The sequence below is a fragment of the Heterocephalus glaber genome, unplaced genomic scaffold (assembly GCF_053883595.1).
Source record: "Heterocephalus glaber isolate CG9 unplaced genomic scaffold, H.glaber_assembly_v1.0 deba00000594, whole genome shotgun sequence".
Lineage (NCBI taxonomy): Eukaryota > Metazoa > Chordata > Mammalia > Rodentia > Bathyergidae > Heterocephalus > Heterocephalus glaber.
In genome coordinates this window covers 14,517,930-14,536,123 of record NW_028258151.1, presented here as the reverse complement: position 1 = coordinate 14,536,123, position 18,194 = coordinate 14,517,930, and the positions used below count along the sequence as shown (strand labels likewise).

Below are 18,194 nucleotides of genomic sequence, written 5' to 3'. Positions count from 1 at the left end.
TTTCTGGGTCTGTTTCTTTTTTTTACTTCTAAACCTCCCTTAGCACCAACGTTGCTGTACCTTGTGTTGGGTACCTGGGCCCTGGTCTCCATGGAGCAAAGCCATGGGACATTAGTCAAGGAACCCAGCTGTCTCACTGTGTGGGCTGAGTTGGGAGCTGAGCCACTGAGCGTGGTCCCACTGTCATCCTCTTGTTTCTAGTTTACATAGCTGACGACCAGGCTCTCCCCCCTCCTTGGTCACCCTTCATTTCCTTGGTCTCTGACCTTTTGAAAGCCTTTGCCCAGGGATTGGACCCCCACATTTGATGAGCTCCAGTTGTGATTGTGCCTGCTAGCTGCCACCTGACTATGGTCCTGGGCCTGAGGAGGCATCAACACTAAAGGTCAAGCCAACTAATCCTGCCTGTCAGCCACAGAGCAGCTAAAATTAAAACCGCCAAGTGGCTTTTTTCTTTCTCTGCTGGTGACCTGCAACCTGCCAACACTGCAGGCTTTGGGGATGTGGGGGTGAGATACAGTGCCCACCTTGTGCTTTGTAAGCACTTCTTTAAAAAGGATCTTAGGCTGTCCGGTTTTTCTTTGTCTTGGGCAATGGATAGTACCTGTGGTGACAACAGAAATCCATGTTATGTCTACGAGGTAATGAGGTCTTTGGGCAGCTCCAGCTGGTGTTCCTTGGCTATGCTGACCCTAGAAAGATCTGTACCTTCCTGCCAGCCTTTGCTTTCTTCAGGGAAGCTGAGGGACTATAGGCTCCTGCGGCCCCTGGCATCTGGCCACTAGGGATAGCAACTCCGCCTTGGGCTGCTTTCCAGCTTTGAGCAAGGGGTTGGCTACTGTTTAGTTGGAGACCAGCCTGGGTGCCTGGGCCCTGTCCAGGAAGCTTGTGGGCTGTAGAGCTTGAGGAACCCTCAGAGGCAAGGAAGGTTTGGTGGGGTTCCTAACCAGTCTCTAAGCTGAAAGGGGATGGAGGGAGACTTCCTTTTGTGTTAACTGGTGGGGGTGGGGGCAGTGCCTGGGGCTTGGCTACCCTCTTTGACCTTGGCTTCACCTCATTGCTTCACCTCATTGCTTCCCCCACAAGCTTGGTTTCCCTGGTGGGCTCATTGGGCGGTTAATTAGCTCTTTGAAGCTCTGGAAACAGCAAAGTGGCGCTATGTGGGTTTTAGAAATAAAATCAATAAATGACTTAACCACAGCGTAGCTATCTCCTCTTTCTCTCCCCTGGGGCCAGCTCCATTCCTGTGCTCCCTCTCTGTTCCCTAAGGCAGCTTTTGTTAGGTTTTGTAGAGTAATAAAGTGGCTGAGAAGGCTTCATTCTCCGAGCTGCCTGAGGCCCTGAAATGGAAGCCATTGGCCCTTGGAGATACAGTACCTGTCATGGGGGGGTGGGGGTGGTGATAGGGCAGCAGGAAGCACCACTTGGCCTTGGGTGTGAAAAAGGCCATTTCATTGTGGTAGGAGCTGTGGGGGAAAAGCCCTCATCCTACCATTAGGGCCAAACCTTCCCCATCCAATTCGTGCTGCTGTAGCAGTGTCCCCACCCCTCCACTTGGACCTTGCCAGTTTGGAAAGGTCAGCTCCAGGGCTCTGTTACTGAGACCTAGCCAAATGCTCTGTAGAAACCCAAGATTGGTCTAGACGGGGAGGCTGGGTTTCTGGTTAGAATCTTAGTGTGACATAACCTTGTGCAGGTAGAAAAATGTGCTTTCAGGATTTATTAAAATAAACCTAAATGGGGGTGGGGCAGTGGAGGAAATTGGGAGGCAGTGGGCAGGCTTGTGCTTTGACAAGCTGAACTGGAGCATGCAGGATGGAGGAGGGATGGTGTGCTGCTAAGAGCCTGGAGACAGTCAAGTAGGGGCTGTTGGCACGACGCTGAAAACCCACAAGGAAGCTGCTTGGAGAGGATTTCAAGTTCAAGGCCAGCCTGAACTGCATAGAGTGAAAACCCAGAGAAATGTCAAAACCATGAATAGTTCCTCTAATGAGGCCAGGACAGCTGGGCAAGAGCCTGTAATGCAGGAGGTAGATGCTGAGGTGATAGCCGGAGAGGGGCTGGTGGCTTAGAAAAGGGTGGGATCAACTTGGTGTCTCAAGATGGCAACAGGACAGTAAGGTCTGGCAGGCCGTAGGGGGCAGTACACAAGTTTGGGTGTGCAGAGACAGTCTGGGGGTTCCCAAGAACTCTGAGCTCTGTCCATAGCAACCCTTCCAGGAGACAGTGCAGGCCAGGGCCACCTCAGGCGGATCCACACCAGAGGATAGGTGCTTGGTGGAAGGTGTGAGGCCTAGGAGCAGAGGCTGGGGATGGAGTTTGGGAGTGGAAGAGATGACTGCCAGGCATTCTTTGTGGAAATTAAATGTGTAAAGACTAAAAATGGAAAAAAGGGGCTCAGGGTGCAGCTCAGCAGTATAATGTGGCAGGTCTTGGGTTTCATCCCTAGCAAGGGCAAAAATTAAAAAGGCACAGAAAAGTTACTCATTCCCACTACATCTGTGTAGGCATTCTTCAGTGTTTCTTCCTGGTCTGTGGAAACCTAGCCCCAAGGAGCACTAGCGGGCAATGTATCTGGGGGTAAGGGTAGAGCAGAGCTTGGAGATTGACTCACACATAGCTGTTGATTCCAGAGCCAGGAGGTGGGTCTGCTACAACTCAGAAAGTTCTCAGAAAGGGCCTGGCCATCCAGGAACCAGGCTCTCAATAGCATCCTGCAGCTGTCCAGGCCTCTGATCTGCTTCCTTGGCCCCTGTGGCAGAACAGCCAGTTCTCAACAGGCCTGCCACCCTGGGAGACCCAGCCAGCCTTTGAAACAACACAAGGTCCTAGGGTCCATTTGCTCAAAAACACAGAATCCAATGTCTGCCCCATAATATTAGGAGGCAGCAGCTGGATGAGGCAAGATTTATTGTCTCATTTCAGAGTATAAATATAATGGGAGACTAGCTGGATGTGATGGCACACGCTTGTAATGCACTTGGGAGGCTGAGGCAGGAGCTGTGAGTTTGAGGCCAGGCTGGGTTACATAGTTCAAGGCCAGCCTAAAATACAGACCAAGATCCTCAAAAAAATAGTAAACTTAATGGGAGACCAAGGCTCAGGTGAAACAACTACCCTGAGGTCACACAAGTCAGTACTGGGACCAGGATATGAACAGGGCAGTCAAATCCTTGGAAGGGACAGCCTGAAGCAGCCAGGCCATACATACACATGGTAGAAAGGAGCAGAATATAGCTTATTTTATAAGTGAGATCCCAGCTGCAAACCCTGGCCCACTAATCCTCTGCCCAACCCAGGTGTGGTGGCCCATGCCGTAACCCCAGCATTTGGGAGGCTGAGGTGGGAAGATCTTGAGTTGGCCAGCTTGGACTTCATGGAGGGTCCAAACCCAGCCTTGACTACATAGCAAGACCCTACCCTGTTTCAGAAAAAACAAAAAATAACCTACTCTGCATGTACCCCAAGTGGGAGGAGGGGGTAAGAGAAGGCCTCAATCATCTACCCAGCAGGTGAATCAGGAGACGGCAATACCATCTGCCCATGTCACGAGTGTGGGGAATGCTTGAGTTTCTCCAACCCTGTGGGTCTGCAGGACTACAGTTCCCAGGGGCCTCTACTCTAGGTGGGAGGCCCCACCTAGTACGGCCCTGTAATCTGACCATCCTCTTGAAAAAGGTCACTTTAGAGGTCTTTGAGGGACAGCAACAGGGGGAGCTCAGAGCTGCTGGGCTTTGGTGGGGATGGGGTGAGGCCAGTGGCCCTGCCTCAGGCGACCTCCCTCATACCATCCTGTGGAACCTAGGATCCTGGCTCCTTTTCTCACAGCTGCTCAGTGTCCTCTGGGATAGCCTTACCTCTTCTGTACAAGGCCCACTGACCCTCAGGCACAACATGCAGCCTCCCCACCTGGATACAGCTACCAACAGTGCCCCAGCCTAGGGAGAGCCACCATGATGAACTTGACTCGTGTCCTGTCTGCACACTCAGGCAGATGTCGAAGGCAAGCCCTGGTGCTACAACGAAAGGAGAGTGTGTCTAGAGGCCCGGGACTAGACCTCTTAAATCCTGTCCATGGCACCCCCTTCTTCAACCTCCCAGGACCCCCACTGAGGGCCTACAATCCAGTCCCAGGTTTTTTTTGTTGGTTTTTTTTTGGTAGGGGGGATTGAACTTGGGTCCTTGTGCTTGTGCCCAGTTTTTTTAACATTATTTTTGGTACCAGGAATTGAATTCAGGGTCTCACACTTGCCAGGCAGGTGCTGCGCCGCTGAGCTATGTCCTGACCTTTTTTTTTTTTTCTGGCCTTGTTTTTGTTTCTTTTGAGACAGGGTCTTGCTGTGTAGCTCAGGCTGGCCCTAAACTCATTATATAGTCCAGGCTGGCCTTGAACTCACAGTGATCCTCCTGCCTCAGCCTCCCCAGTGCTGGGACTATAGTTGTGCACCACCATGCCTGGTCAGTCCCACTCTTTATGTATATACCAAGAGAAGGGCTCAGATTGGGGGACACATCTGCCAAAGTTATACAGCCAGTCAGCCTTAGCCCTCCCAGTCTCCCACTCTGCCTGCAGCATCTTGTCTCCAACCCTGCAAAAGGCAGGGATAGGGGACACAAAACAGGCCCATGTTTGGGAAGCCTGGGGGAAGTGGCCCACCACAGGCTGTGAACAGGCAGGGCCAGGCCTGGCTTATGGAGAGATAGTTCCTCCCTCCCCCTCCTCTTTCACCCCCAAAATAGCTCCCTGAGTCCTAGCCAAGACCCTCCCATGGGGGAGGGGCGTGGGGCCTGCTGCCCAGAGCCTGGCTTTAAATCCCCTCACAGCTCTGGAGCTCCACTCCCTGGTTGGAGGCACCACTGAGGCTGTCCCTCTGTCCACTCATCTGTCTGTCCGGCCCACCCTCCTGCAGCCATGTCCCGGCCCCTGTCAGACCAGGAGAAGAGAAAGCAAATCAGTGTACGTGGCCTGGCCGGCGTGGAGAATGTGACTGATCTGAAAAAGAACTTCAATCGGCACCTCCACTTCACACTGGTCAAGGACCGCAACGTGGCCACCCCTCGAGACTACTACTTTGCGCTGGCCCACACTGTTCGGGACCACCTCGTGGGGCGCTGGATCCGCACGCAACAGCACTACTATGAGAAGGACCCCAAGGTGTTGCGGGGTGGGGAATGGGCTGGGTGGGGGTTCCTACCAGGGAGCTGGAAGATCTCGTCCAAGTGGCTGCTCCTTCCTGGAGCCCAGGGTTTCTGCAGCAAAATAGGTGGTTGCTCCAGGGTCTTGGAGTCATGGATCCAGGGGTGCCAGGAGCAAGGGTTGCTGGGGCAACCAAGGGGGAGAGACCTGACTGGAAGAGGGCTGCTGAGGGCTTGTGGGCTGCTTGCAAAGGCTCGGCTCCCACTCAGAAAAAGTTGGAGGGTTGTTGGTGGCCAGGAAGACACTTGTGGCCTGGTTTGGACCTGGGGTAGAAGGATATGTCATCAAATGTGTGTATGGTATGTCTGTGCCATGGGTGGGGAGAGGCTGGGGTGACAGGGATCAAGTGTCTGGTGGGGTCAGTAGTAAATGTCAGCAACCTAACACCCTACAACAGCAGTGGGGGAGGAGCCGGGAGGGGACCCAGGAAATGGGGAGGTCAGGCACTATGAGCATCCTCGCGTCAGCTGTCTCTCCATCCCCTTCTTGGGCCTTAAGGCTTGAGGGTGAAGAGGACCTGGGCACTGCATGGACAGGAGATGGCAATCTCTAGCCCTGAGTCATTGTGTGACCTTGAACAAAGGACTTTTTTTTCCCCCTGGGCTTTGCCCTCTTAGGGAGCACTTGGAAGTGCTTATCTATATCCTGATCTATGTGCTGGGCTGTTGATGTGTGTTTGTGATGGAAGGGGACCCCATCTCTCCTGAGTACCTCATCCCAAGGCAGTTCTGGCCAGCCTCATTGTCTAGACAGGGAAATTGAGGCCAGAGAGAAAAGGCATTTGTCCAAAGTCATGAGAATGTTGGGGCCAGCCTCACCTGTTGGGCTCTGAAGTCTAAGATGGTTCCTCTAAGTGGGGAGAAAAAAATTGGGGACACAGAAGGGACATGCTGGAGCCTGGGAGTGGAGCAGGAGTTGGAGAAGAGGTTCAGGCCCAGCTGGGCCAGGCTGAATGTCCAGTGGGAGGCCCTGACCCCTCTTCCCTGTCAATCCGCCTGTTTCTGGGCAGAGGATCTACTACCTGTCTTTGGAGTTCTACATGGGACGAACGCTACAGAACACCATGGTGAATCTGGCTTTGGAGAATGCCTGTGATGAGGCCACCTACCAGGTGTGGGAGCATGAGCCTTAAGGATTGGGGGGTTCCTCTGAGGGCACTTGGCACTGACTACAGCCACCTGTTCCCCCAGCTGGGCCTGGACATGGAGGAGCTGGAGGAAATCGAGGAGGACGCAGGGCTGGGCAATGGAGGCCTGGGCCGGCTGGCAGGTGGGCAACTTGTGGGGTGGGGGTAGGGGGCAGAGGGTTTCTTCACCTGGGTCCCTGAGATCTACCTCCCTGCACACCCCCAGCCTGCTTTCTGGACTCCATGGCAACACTGGGCCTGGCTGCCTATGGCTACGGGATCCGCTATGAGTTTGGGATTTTTAACCAGAAGATCAGTGGGGGCTGGCAGGTGAGCAGGTTGACCTTATAGGGAGGTTCCCATTTGGTCATTCTTCATGGGATGGGTCCAGAACCAGGCCCAGCTTCTGAGGAAAGCATCCTTGCCCCTCCCCCTTGCCCTAAAGCCAGCTGGTGACCTGTGGACCACTTGAGATGTACCATGTCCCACTGGAGAGCCCACCTGACCAGGGCCCCCTAGGCTACTGCACCTGTCCTCCCCCACCACCTGCCTGAATGCCTGGGTCTGATGCTGCCTTTCCTGGTGCAGATGGAGGAGGCTGATGACTGGCTTCGCTATGGCAACCCCTGGGAGAAGGCCCGTCCCGAGTTCACGCTGCCTGTGCACTTCTATGGCCATGTGGAGCACACTAGCCAGGGGGCCAAGTGGGTGGACACCCAGGTGAGGATGAGGAAGGGTTGGGCAGAGGAGAAAGCTCCTGCAGAGAGAGCCCTGAGGCCACTAGACTCAGTGCTGTTTAACAACCAAAGCCATCAAGGCTCAGAGATGTTAAGTGACTTATACTATTCAAGGTCACAGAACCAGGAGAGGCTGGAGTCAGGGTCACAGGAGCCAGACCAAAGTCAAAGCCTAAAAGTAGGAGAGAGATTGTCCCTACTCCACCAGTGTCCCTTCCCTGTCCTGGCTCCTCTCCAATCCATCAAAGGACTGGGACAGCCTGGCGTGGTGGTAGCACACACCTATAATCCCAGCACTTGGGAGGCTGAGGCAGGTTGAGCAAGTTTGAGGCTAACCTGGGCTCCATAGTGAATTCAAGGCCACCCTGAACTATATAGTGAGACCTTGTCTCAAAACAAAAAAACAAAACAAAGGACTATCACAGTGAATTCACTCTCTACTGCATGTCTGACCTCAGAGCTTGATGAAAGCAAGATAATAGCCCATAAAGGACACTGGAGGGAATTAAGGCTTCCAGACTTGCAATTGACTTGTTCAAGGTCACACAGTAAGTTAAAGGGAGCCTAAGGCCAAAGCAGGCATCCAGGTCCCTGTTCAGGCAATCCTTTCTGTGGCTGCAGGTCTTCAGGCTCCAGGTGGGCTACACAGAGTCTCTAGGCTTTCAGAACTGGCCATTATTTCCACTCTTATCAGGCTGAGGCCTGTGGCAGCCAGGCACATCCTGCTCTGGCTAAAAGGCCAGAGACCTGGCTCTTTCTGGCTGCAGCTTCCATACTGCTCCTAATACTGATAGGCCAGGGAGATCGCTGCTTGCTAGTTGTGGGAGGTGGGGCCAACATTAGCTGATTAGCCAAGTGGTCAACCAGACAAAAGACCTCTGGCTAGATTTGACCTCTGTGACCTCTTCAGCCTGACCTGGGGTCCATCAGCCTCTCAGGATCTAAAATGTCTCCTCCTGGGTGTGGTGATGCACACCTGTAATCCCAGCAACTCAGGAGGCTTAGGCAGGAGGATCACTGTGAATATGAGGCCAGCCTGGCTACATAGTGAGTTTAAGGCCAGCCTGAACTACATATCAAGATCCTGTCTCAAAAAAACAAATAGTAATAATAATAATAATAATAATAATAATAATAATAATAATGTATTCCCTTGTTTTTGCCTAGGCCAGTTTGGAGGCTTAGCCTCATCCCTACAGAGTGAGCCCCACCTTGGGTTCTGGGGTTGTAGCTCTGCTTCTCCTCATAACCCTCATGATAATCTGAACAAGGCAGAAGTTGGTGTCTGGGGAGATGTCAGGATGTCCTCTTTTCATAGATGAGGTTCAGAGGTTACATAGTTTGCTCACAGTTTGCTGGGACTAGAGGTTGGGAGTTGGCAGAATTTGGGAACAATGTCTTGAGTTCCAGTCCTGCAGGTGAAGGAAGCCCCATTCAACAAACAAAGCAGGTACTTTGAGGCAGGTTGTCCAGCTCCTGACTTGGGGTGTCCCTCACAGGTGGTATTGGCCATGCCTTATGACACACCTGTGCCTGGCTACCGAAACAACGTTGTCAACACCATGCGCCTCTGGTCTGCCAAAGCGCCCAATGACTTCAACCTCAAGGACTGTGAGTTCATCTGCTCATAGTCAGCAGCCTGCCCACCCGCTGCCTGGCCTGCGCTTAGCCCCAGCTTGACCTGTTCCCCTTTGTCCCTCAGTCAATGTTGGTGGCTACATCCAGGCTGTGCTGGACCGAAATCTGGCCGAGAACATCTCTCGTGTCCTGTACCCCAATGATAACGTGCGTCACCCTTGGGAGAGAGATCAGGGGAGCTGCTGTTGCCCTCCTCACAGAGCAGATTGCTGGCCCTGTGTGCCCTATTCCCCTGCCCCAAGTCCTTTGAGTGGGAGGACCTTTGTGTCCTAGGGAGACAGGTTAGGGTAGGGCATTTTGGAGGAGCTGTTGTGAGACAGCCACAATACTCTTGGTCCTTTTGTGACCTCACTTGTGACACTATTCCCCACCACTATTACTTTGTGGAGCAAAGGCCCCTGGGCCTTGGGGGAGGTGCAGTTAGGGAGGTATGTCTTAGTGTAGGTGGGGTCTGTCTTGGCCACAGACACAGCAGTCTAAGGCCATGCCTCTGGCACATGGGCTCCACCTGCCTTGCACTGTCCCTAGTTCTTTGAGGGGAAGGAGCTTCGGCTGAAGCAGGAGTACTTCGTAGTAGCTGCTACTCTCCAGGACATCATCCGGCGCTTTAAATCCTCCAAGTTTGGCAGCCGTGATCCTGTGCGCACAAACTTCGATGCCTTCCCGGACAAGGTAACCTGCCTGGGATCTTCAGTCTACCTGGGCCCTCCTCTTTTGTCCACTGCCCGCCAGCTGTCCCCATGAGCTCCTCAGCCCTCAGATCAGCCACAGGCCCACTGGGGGCCTCCAAAGGGGTAGAAGACAGTCATTATAGCTCTTGGTTTGGGGTTCAGTCTGACTCCTAGCCTCTCCCACACAGGTGGCCATCCAGCTCAATGACACCCACCCATCCTTGGCCATCCCTGAGCTGATGAGGATTCTTGTGGATCTGGAGCGGCTGGACTGGGATAAGGTGGGTTTCGGGACACACACACACACACACACACACACACACACACACACACGCATGCACGCACGTCTCAGCCATTCTCCCTCAGGATTTTTTCCCAGTTTGGGGAGTAGGAGGGTGACATGAACCAGGAGTGTGAGGCCCGGGCCGGGAGTGCTGGAACCTGGCTCTGCAGTGCCAGACCCTGTGTGCTGCAGTGTGGACAGCCCAGGGCTCAGGTACGGCATCTTACTCCCTGCCCTATGTGCCAGGCCTGGGACATAACCGTCAAGACCTGCGCCTACACCAACCACACGGTGCTGCCTGAGGCCCTGGAGCGCTGGCCCGTGCACCTCGTGGAGACACTGCTGCCCCGGCACCTGCAGATCATCTATGAGATCAACCAGCGCTTCCTGAATGTGAGCTGGGAAGGTGGTGTGACCAGCAGGCAGGGGGGAGGGTGGACAGTCAGGATCTGGGGCCTCAGGCATGGGCACAGCTCTGAGCAGAGCCTTGGGTGTTTGGGTCTGGGGACCCAGGTGTTTGGGCTCTGGTGCTAGTTTTGGGCTCTTCTGGGGAACAGCGGGTGGCAGCTACATTCCCTGGGGATGTGGACCGTCTTCGGCGCATGTCACTGGTGGAGGAGGGTGCAGTGAAGCGTATCAACATGGCACACCTGTGCATCGCTGGCTCACATGCAGTCAATGGCGTGGCTCGCATCCACTCTGAGATCCTTAAGAAGACCATGTGAGCCTTTTCTCCAGACCCACCCCTCCCCAGTCCTGCCCCTCCCCCCACCACTCAGCCTCCTCTAGCTGGCACCACCCACAGGGGCACCACAGCCCCTTCTAGTACAATCCTGTCCCCAGGTGACCTCCTCTTACAGTACCTGTACCTCCCGGAGGTCTGCATCTCCCATTAGAAGTCCCTTCCAGGAAGAACTAGGGGCCCTTGCAGGGGTGAGTGGTGACCCTCATCCCACTCCATCTTTTAGCTTCAAGGACTTCTACGAGCTGGAGCCTCATAAATTCCAGAATAAGACCAATGGCATCACCCCTCGGCGGTGGCTGGTTTTGTGTAACCCTGGGCTGGCAGAGGTCATTGCTGAGGTGAGAGCCAGTAAAGCACCACAGGTCACTGCAGGGACTACCTGGTTATGGTTGTGTAGATAGCTCACAGTACAAGGAAGGACTCCTGCTGAGGGCTGAAATCCGTCTTGTCCCATGTTCCCCAAGCGGGGTGCTGCCTTTTCTTATTTGCATGCATGTGTCTTCTGGGCCAAGAGGGGTCTTGGCTACAGAGGGCAGCCCAATGGAAGTCATATTCTAATGAGGGAGGGTTCATCAGTGAGTCACATCTGAAATGAGACTGCAGGGGGGTAGATGTCTGGTAGAGGAGACTCGAGGTCTTGCCAACAGGAAGACAAGGCCAGAAGCCAGGGAGGCCAGCTGGGATTAGGTGAGGCCACCCACCAGATTTGAGATGGGACTCGAGGAAGGTATATGCAATGCCCCAGAGCACTCGGGTAGATAGTAGGGTCCAGCTGACCTGGAAGGGGACCTCCGTGTGTCTGGGGAAAGGGGAACGGAGGGAATGGGGTTGCCTGAGAGCCACCTTCCTGCAGCGCATTGGGGAGGAGTACATTTCGGACCTGGACCAGCTGCGCAAACTGCTCTCCTACGTGGACGATGAAGCCTTTATCAGGGATGTGGCCAAAGTGAAGCAGGTGGGGAGCGCTGCAGCCTGGGACATGTGGGCTAGGGCTGGCGTGTGGCTAGTATGGGAGGGGCCGGATGTCTGGGTCAGGAGTGGCAGATAGAGACACCTCTCCTGCCAGTCCCAGGCCTGGAGCTGGGGTGAAAGACAAATCTGCTCTGGTTGGGAGAGTGCTGACAGTGACCAGCCATGTCTGCCTGGGTGAAGGCAGCAATGAGCCTCCTGCCATCCACCTTCCTGGGCCTAGTGGGAAGGAAGCAACTAGGACTGTAGGATTTCTTGAAGCTGAAGGCAGTTGGTGAGTCTTCTCCTTCCCCTCCCTGCAGGAAAACAAACTGAAGTTCTCTGCATTCCTGGAGAGAGAATACAAAGTCCACATCAACCCCAACTCGCTGTTTGATGTCCAGGTGAAACGGATTCATGAATACAAGCGCCAGCTCCTCAACTGCCTCCACATCATCACCCTGTACAACCGTGAGTGGCAGGGTCAACACCCACCTCAGTCTTCCCCTCTTGGTACCTCCCAGAATGCCACATCCTGCCTGATCCACAGCTCCTTGGGCCTGGTGACAACTCTTAGGATAGAACTATCTCCATTCCATAAATGGGCAACCTGAGGCTCAGAGAGGGGGAAGTGACAGCCACAGAGCAAATGATTGCCCAAATTCAGGCCTACAGTCTCCCAGCATGGCCCTAGCTGCCAGGGTACCATTAGGAGCTCCAAGCCAGGGGAAAGAGCTGGCCAACTCCATCCCTCTCTTTTCCACAGGCATCAAGAAGGAGCCTAACAAGTTTGTTGTCCCACGGACTGTGATGATCGGAGGCAAGGTGAGAAGCTGGGCCCAGACCAGGGCTCTAGGCTGCTACCATCCAGCTGGAATAAGGCTGGCTGAGCTGTAGGAGGGTTGTGTATGTGGCTAAGGCCTTAGCGCTGACCCTGGACTGCCCTGCAGGCCGCTCCCGGCTACCACATGGCCAAGATGATCATCAGACTCATCACTGCCATTGGGGATGTGGTGAACCACGACCCGGTGGTGGGAGACCGCCTCCGTGTGATCTTCCTGGAGAACTATCGAGTCTCGCTGGCTGAAAAGGGTGGGTGCTGTCTCAGGGACCTCAGAGGCTCTGGTGGGCTAGGCCCCAGGAGAGGTGCTAGCAAGCCTTCCTGGGTAAGGATGTCCCTGTGGGCAGTACAGGGTAAAATTTGTGGGAGCTGGACACAGGATTCAGGCTAGATCCCAGATGTTTAAGAATCAGCGAGAGCCAGGTATATAGCTCAGCAGTGCAGAACCTGACTTGCAAGCAGGAGGCCCTGAGTTTGATTCCTGGTACAACACCCCCTGCCCCCCGCCCCCTGGGCCAGGGATTTAGCTCAGTGGTGCCACTGCCTGACTTGCAAGCGCAAGGTCCCAAGTTCGATCCCTGGTACAAAAAAACAAAAAACAAGAGGCAGAAGGATGAGGCCGGCAAGAGAAAGACTTGGTTGGTGAGGATCAGAGGGTTGGGGTGGAGAGGACTCTGCGTCTGGCTATGCCCAGGGCCAGTCTAACCTGACTGAGGCAGGACTGTTCTCTGAGTTGACCTTGTACCCCTGCTGCTATGTTCTAGTGATCCCAGCTGCTGACCTCTCTGAGCAGATCTCCACCGCAGGCACTGAGGCCTCAGGCACTGGCAACATGAAGTTCATGCTCAATGGGGCTCTGACCATTGGCACCATGGATGGGGCCAATGTAGAGATGGCAGAAGAGGTGGGAGAGGAGAACTTCTTCATCTTCGGCCTGCGGGTGGAGGACGTGGAAAGGCTTGACCAGAGAGGGTATGATGGCAAAGGAGCCAAGGTTCAGGGCTCATGGGCAGGAGGACTAAGGCATGGCTGCTGCAAAAAGGATGGGCATGAGGCATGTGTGGAAGGGCTGGCCCAGGCTGTTCAAGGTCTGAGTTATGGCCATCAGGATTCCAGAAAACTTTTATTTATTTATTTGTTTTATTTTGGTGGTGCTGGGGATTGAACCCAGAATTTCATGTATGCTAGGCAAGTGCTTTACCACTAAGCCTACATCCCCTGCCCTCTAGAAAACTTTTGGGGGAGCTTATAGCAAATATGTTTAACAGGATGGGAAAAGAAAAGTAACACAGAATGGAAGGAAAGATCTGAGTATGCTGGTACATCTCTGTAATCGTAGCACTTGGGAGGCTGAGGCAGGAGGATTGCAAGTTTGAGGCCAGCCTGGGATACATAAGAGAGTCTCAGGCCAGCCTAGACTACAGAGTGAGACTCTATCTCAAAAACAAAAAACAGAACTGAAGGAAAAGAAAGAAAATTACATCAGTCCTAAGAGAAAAATATTATTCAGAATTGGAGGTAAATTTTTTTTTTTTTGGAGGTAAAATTAAATCATTAGTTTCTGGGAAACCGTGACAAAAAGGAAAAAGAAATATAGTAGTTACCAGTGTACTTGTGGTCAGAAACTCATTTCTTCAAAGGAGACAGTTTTCTGACATTACTGTTTTTTGAACCTGACTATGTAGCTCAGGTTAGCCTGGAACTTGCTGCAAACCCCAGGCTGGCCTCAAACTTGTGATCCTCCTGCCTTTGCTTCCTGAGTGCTGGGATTACAGGCGTGTGCTACCACTTCCCAGCAAAACTTTTCTTTTTTTTTTTTTTGGTACCAAGGATTGAACTCAGGACCTTGTGCTGGCGAGCCAGGCACCGGAACCACTGAGCCAAATCCCCGGCCCTGCAAAACTTATTTTTAATGTGACTATCACAAAAGTAACATGTGCTCACAAAACAAGAAGGAATAAAATACAAGCTCAAGGTCCTGAGTTTGATGCCCGGTACCAAAAAAAAAAGGAGGAATAAAATAACTGTCATCCATATTCTCATAGCAGGTTTAAAGCTAGTTTTTAAAATGTATGTTTAGCCAGGGATTTAGCTCAGTGGTTTCACCACCTGCTGCGCAAGCACAAGGACTCGAGTTCAATCCCTGGTACCAAAAAAAAAAAAATACTATCATAAAATGTATGTTTATAGGTGCCAGGATTTAGCTCAGCGGCACCTCACCTGCTTGAAAGCTCAAGGTCCTAAGTTTGATCCCTAGTAACCCCCCCCCCAAAATGTATGTTTATATATGTCCATATACATATTCATATATAAAAACAGAGTTTTTAAACATTGGAAATGATACATGTAGACTTTCGGACTGTGGTATCTTCTTTAACACTGGAGAGACATTTTCTATGTTATTAGGCTTTTTTTGTTATTTTTTGAGACAGGGTCTCATTATGTAGTTCAGGCTGGCCTTGAATTCACCATGTAGGCCAGGCTGGCCTCATACTCATGGCGATCCTGCCTGCCTCAGCCTCCTGAGGATTAGAGGTGTGTGTCACCACGCCCAGCAAAATTTTTATTTTGATTTTTGAGACAGGGTCTCTCTAAGTCACCAAGTTGCCCAGCCTGAGTGCAAACTTGTGTTCCTCCTGCCTCAGTCTCCCAAAGTCCTGGGATTAGACATGTGTGCCTCCATGCCTAACTTCTATGTCATTAGTCTTCAAAAATATTTTCAATGTTCATATAGTATTGCATCCTATGGGCATACCATATTATTATTATTATTAATAGTAGCAATAGTATTAATATTTATAGTACTGAGGATTGAATCCAAGTCCTTACATGTAGCTACATCCTCAGCCATTTTTTTTTTGGTACCGAGGATCGAACTCCAAGCGACAGAACCACTGAGCTAAATCCCCGGGCCCTTTTTTTCTCTTTTTCTGTGCTATGGGGGATCAAACTCAAGACCTTGCTCTTGTGAGGCTGGCACAGCACCACTGAGCTTAATCCCTGGCCCATTAGCCTTTTAAAATTTTTATTTTGGGCCGGAGATTTAGCCCAGTGGTTCTGCTGCCTGCCTCCAAGTGCAAGGACCTGAGTTCCATCCCCAGTACCGACCACCCCCCCCAAATAAAATTTTTATTTTGAGACAAGGTCTTGCTAAATCACTAACTTGCCCAGGCTGGGGTTGAATTTGTGGTGCTCCTGCCTCAGCCTCCCAGAGTGCTGGGATTAGAGGTGTGTGCCACCATGCCTGACTAACCATGTCATATTATTTAGCCAATTCCATACGGCTGAGCATTAAGGTTGATTTAGCCTATTAGTCTAAATATTACTGCAATGAGCAGCCTTTTACATCTATACCTACAGCTCTGATTATTTCCTTAAAAGAATTAGAATGAGGACATTGTTGTGTGTGTGGGGGGGGATCAAAAATGAGTTTATTTTCTTTCTTTTATTTTGTGATACTGGTAATCAAACTGAAGGGGTACTCTACCACTGAGCTACATCCTTAACCCTTTTTATTTTTTGAGATTGAATCTCGCTTAATTATCCAGGCTGTCCTAGAACTCATGACCTGCCTGCCTCAGCCTCTAGTGGAGCTAGGATTACAGGATTACTAGGATTACTTGGCTGGGCACAAGTAGGAGTTCTTGAGGCTCTGACAGATTGCCAAATTGCTTCCCAGAAAGTTGGTACCATTATATTCCCAGCAATGGCTTCAGAGAGCTGGCATTCAGTGCTGAAAGGAACTTCTGTGTGGCTTGACTAGAAAGTGCAGACTGTCCTTTGGGGAAGAAGAAGCCACGAGATGTTTTCAGTGAAGTCCCATGTGTTCAGGTCAAGGCTTTAGAATAATTCTGGCTGCAGGATGGAGACTGGGCTGCAGGGGCCAGGTGGGGGACTAGTGTGGGGGCCGACACCATAATGCAGAGGAGTCACCTGAGGCTGAGCAGGTCAGGTGACTAGGGTCATGGACGACATCGATGAGGCTTTGGTTTTCTTTTTTGGTACCAGGGATCGAACTCAGGTCCTTGTGCTTGGGCAGCAGGCGTTGAAACCACTGAGCTAAATCCCCGGCCCAAGCCTTGGTTTTCCATTGGAAGGGGACATGGAGTGAAGGGGATAAGGCTGGCATGGTGGAGGGGTCTTGGTGGACAGGTTGTGCTGTCTTAGAAAGTGGAGACAAGTTGGGTATGGTGACACATGCTTGTAATTCCAGAGGCTGAGGCAGAAGGATCACAAGCTTGAGGCTAGCCTGGGCCATATAGTGAGTTTGAGGCCCGCTGGCCTGCCTGGACTACATAGTGAGACTCTCAAAAAACCAACAAGTGGAGGCAAGTTGGCACCAGGCCCGTGATGAGCTTGGTTGAACTGTCTGAGCTTAAGAGGACCTGCCTGAGGATGTGTCTGTTGGTGCTTACTGGAGCCAAAGGCCAGGCCAAGGATGGTTTGGGGACAATGGGGGAGAAAAGATATTCATGGTGGGGTTTTGGTGGTTCTAGGAATGGAACTGAGGGCCTTGTGCATGCTAGGCAAGCATCCCACCACTGAGCGACACCCCACCCCTAGCTGGGAGGAGACATGGTGGTGCTGGTGGTGTGTGTGTAAGAGCCCTTGTTTGGGGGCTTTGGCTTTCAGGCTTACCTTTTTGTCTCCTCCAGGCCTGAGTTTCTTCATCCACAAAGTGGGTGAGGAATAGCTGAGCAGGGAAGAGAGGCTGACAGGGAAGGACCTCCAGAGCAGGGGTGGGTGGCAGCTCCAGACAGGGCAGCAGCAAGTTGAGGCCTGGGAATTCCCAGATCTCTGGAGCTGATCAAGCTCTGCCCTGGCAGGTACAATGCACAGGAGTACTATGAACGCATTCCTGAGCTTCGGCAGATCATTGAGCAGCTGAGCAGCGGCTTCTTCTCCCCAAAACAGCCGGACTTGTTCAAGGACATTGTCAACATGCTCATGCACCATGACCGGTGAGCTGGCTGGCCAGGCCGCTACACAGCTGGGGCTGCTGGGCTGAGCAGGGCTCTGGTGGGGGTGGGGAGGCTGGACTGGGTCTTGCACAGTTGCTACCAGGTTCCTTTGGGGTTTTTTGTTTGTTTTTTGAGACAGGGTCTTGCTATGTGATTCAGGCTGGCCTTGAACTCACTATGACATGCAGCCTGGCCTCAAACTTGTGGCAATTCTCCAGCCTCGGCCTCCTGAGTGGTGGGATTATAGGTGTGCACTACCATGCCCGGCTCATCAGCTCCTTTGGAAGCAGCATTACCCTCCAGGTCCCCAGATGTCCAGTGGGACAGAATGGGGTTGGCTCTTGACCTTGTAGAGCTTTCCTTTCCTCTCTAGGTTTAAAGTTTTTGCAGATTATGAAGAATACATTAAATGCCAGGAGAGAGTCAGTGCTCTGTACAAGGTGAGGGGTTCCTGGGCCAGGGGCTGGCGGGGCTTTGGCAGCCCTGGTTAGGATGAGGCAGAAGGTGAGGGTCCTGCTGGCAGAGTGAACCCAGAGCTCCCCTCTGGCTGCAGAACCCAAGGGAGTGGACTCGGATGGTGATCCGGAACATAGCCACCTCGGGCAAGTTCTCCAGCGACCGAACCATCACCCAGTACGCCCGGGAGATCTGGGGCGTAGAGCCATCTCGACAGCGTCTGGCAGCTCCTGATGAGAAGATCTGAGCTTCCAGACCAGACCCCACATCTGCCCTTGAGTCTGTTTGCAGCCTTCTGGGCCAGCCCCAGCTCCTCATCCAGGGTGGGTGAGGGTGGGTGACTGGAGTTGGGTCTCCAAGCCCCATCCTGGAACCCTCATTTCCCAGCGTCTAGGTACCAGTGTCCATCCAGTGTGACCAAGGACAATGCTCTCTTCTTAGCCTTGGTCTCCCTGTCCCTCTTATTTATGGGGTCTGACCAAATGTACCCCCTCCCCAATAAATTGATTCTCCTTGGGAGGCTCCTTATTCTTTTCTCTGTTGGGAAATATTTTTAGCTCTAGGCAGGCTCAACAGCTGCTGCACAATCAC

At 52.5% G+C, this 18,194-nt stretch overlaps 1 protein-coding gene and 1 long non-coding RNA gene across 3 annotated transcripts; one reads left to right on the top strand and one right to left on the bottom strand.

The window, feature by feature from the left end:
• Window positions 1–1,546: 1,546 nt before the first annotated feature.
• Window positions 1,547–8,922, bottom strand: LOC110350679 (uncharacterized). 2 transcript variants are annotated; one of them, XR_015448918.1, is made up of 4 exons: window positions 8,742–8,922; window positions 8,272–8,472; window positions 5,196–5,460; window positions 1,547–2,752 (listed from the first exon to the last, which is right to left on the bottom strand). It is a non-coding gene; the product is annotated as an uncharacterized LOC110350679 (long non-coding RNA). The 2 variants fall into 2 exon arrangements; XR_002397407.2 differs by lacking the exon at window positions 8,742–8,922 and having other exon boundaries at window positions 1,547–1,937; window positions 2,615–2,752; window positions 8,272–8,561.
• On the top strand, window positions 4,604–18,120 carry Pygm (glycogen phosphorylase, muscle associated). The gene is made up of 20 exons (XM_004852468.4): window positions 4,604–5,155; window positions 6,207–6,308; window positions 6,388–6,466; window positions 6,550–6,653; window positions 6,912–7,043; window positions 8,560–8,671; window positions 8,763–8,845; window positions 9,227–9,370; window positions 9,558–9,650; window positions 9,899–10,045; window positions 10,210–10,373; window positions 10,621–10,735; window positions 11,251–11,352; window positions 11,669–11,816; window positions 12,112–12,170; window positions 12,296–12,437; window positions 12,951–13,158; window positions 17,013–17,147; window positions 17,521–17,587; window positions 17,701–18,120. The coding sequence occupies exons 1-20, from the start codon at window positions 4,913–4,915 to the stop codon at window positions 17,848–17,850; spliced, it is 2,529 nt and encodes an 842-aa protein (XP_004852525.1). The 5' UTR covers window positions 4,604–4,912; the 3' UTR covers window positions 17,851–18,120.
• Window positions 18,121–18,194: the final 74 nt, after the last annotated feature.

What these genes read in the sequence shown, in the direction of transcription:
- Pygm (XM_004852468.4), top strand. Translation starts at nt 4,913, where the DNA reads ATGTCCCGGCCCCTGTCAGACCAGGAGAAGAGAAAGCAAATCAGTGTA. An exon ending in AGATCAGTGGGGGCTGGCAG is followed by an intron (nt 6,654 to 6,911) that starts GTGAGCAGGTTG and finishes TTCCTGGTGCAG; the next exon opens with ATGGAGGAGGCTGATGACTG. An exon ending in TGGCAGAGGTCATTGCTGAG is followed by an intron (nt 10,736 to 11,250) that starts GTGAGAGCCAGT and finishes ACCTTCCTGCAG; the next exon opens with CGCATTGGGGAGGAGTACAT.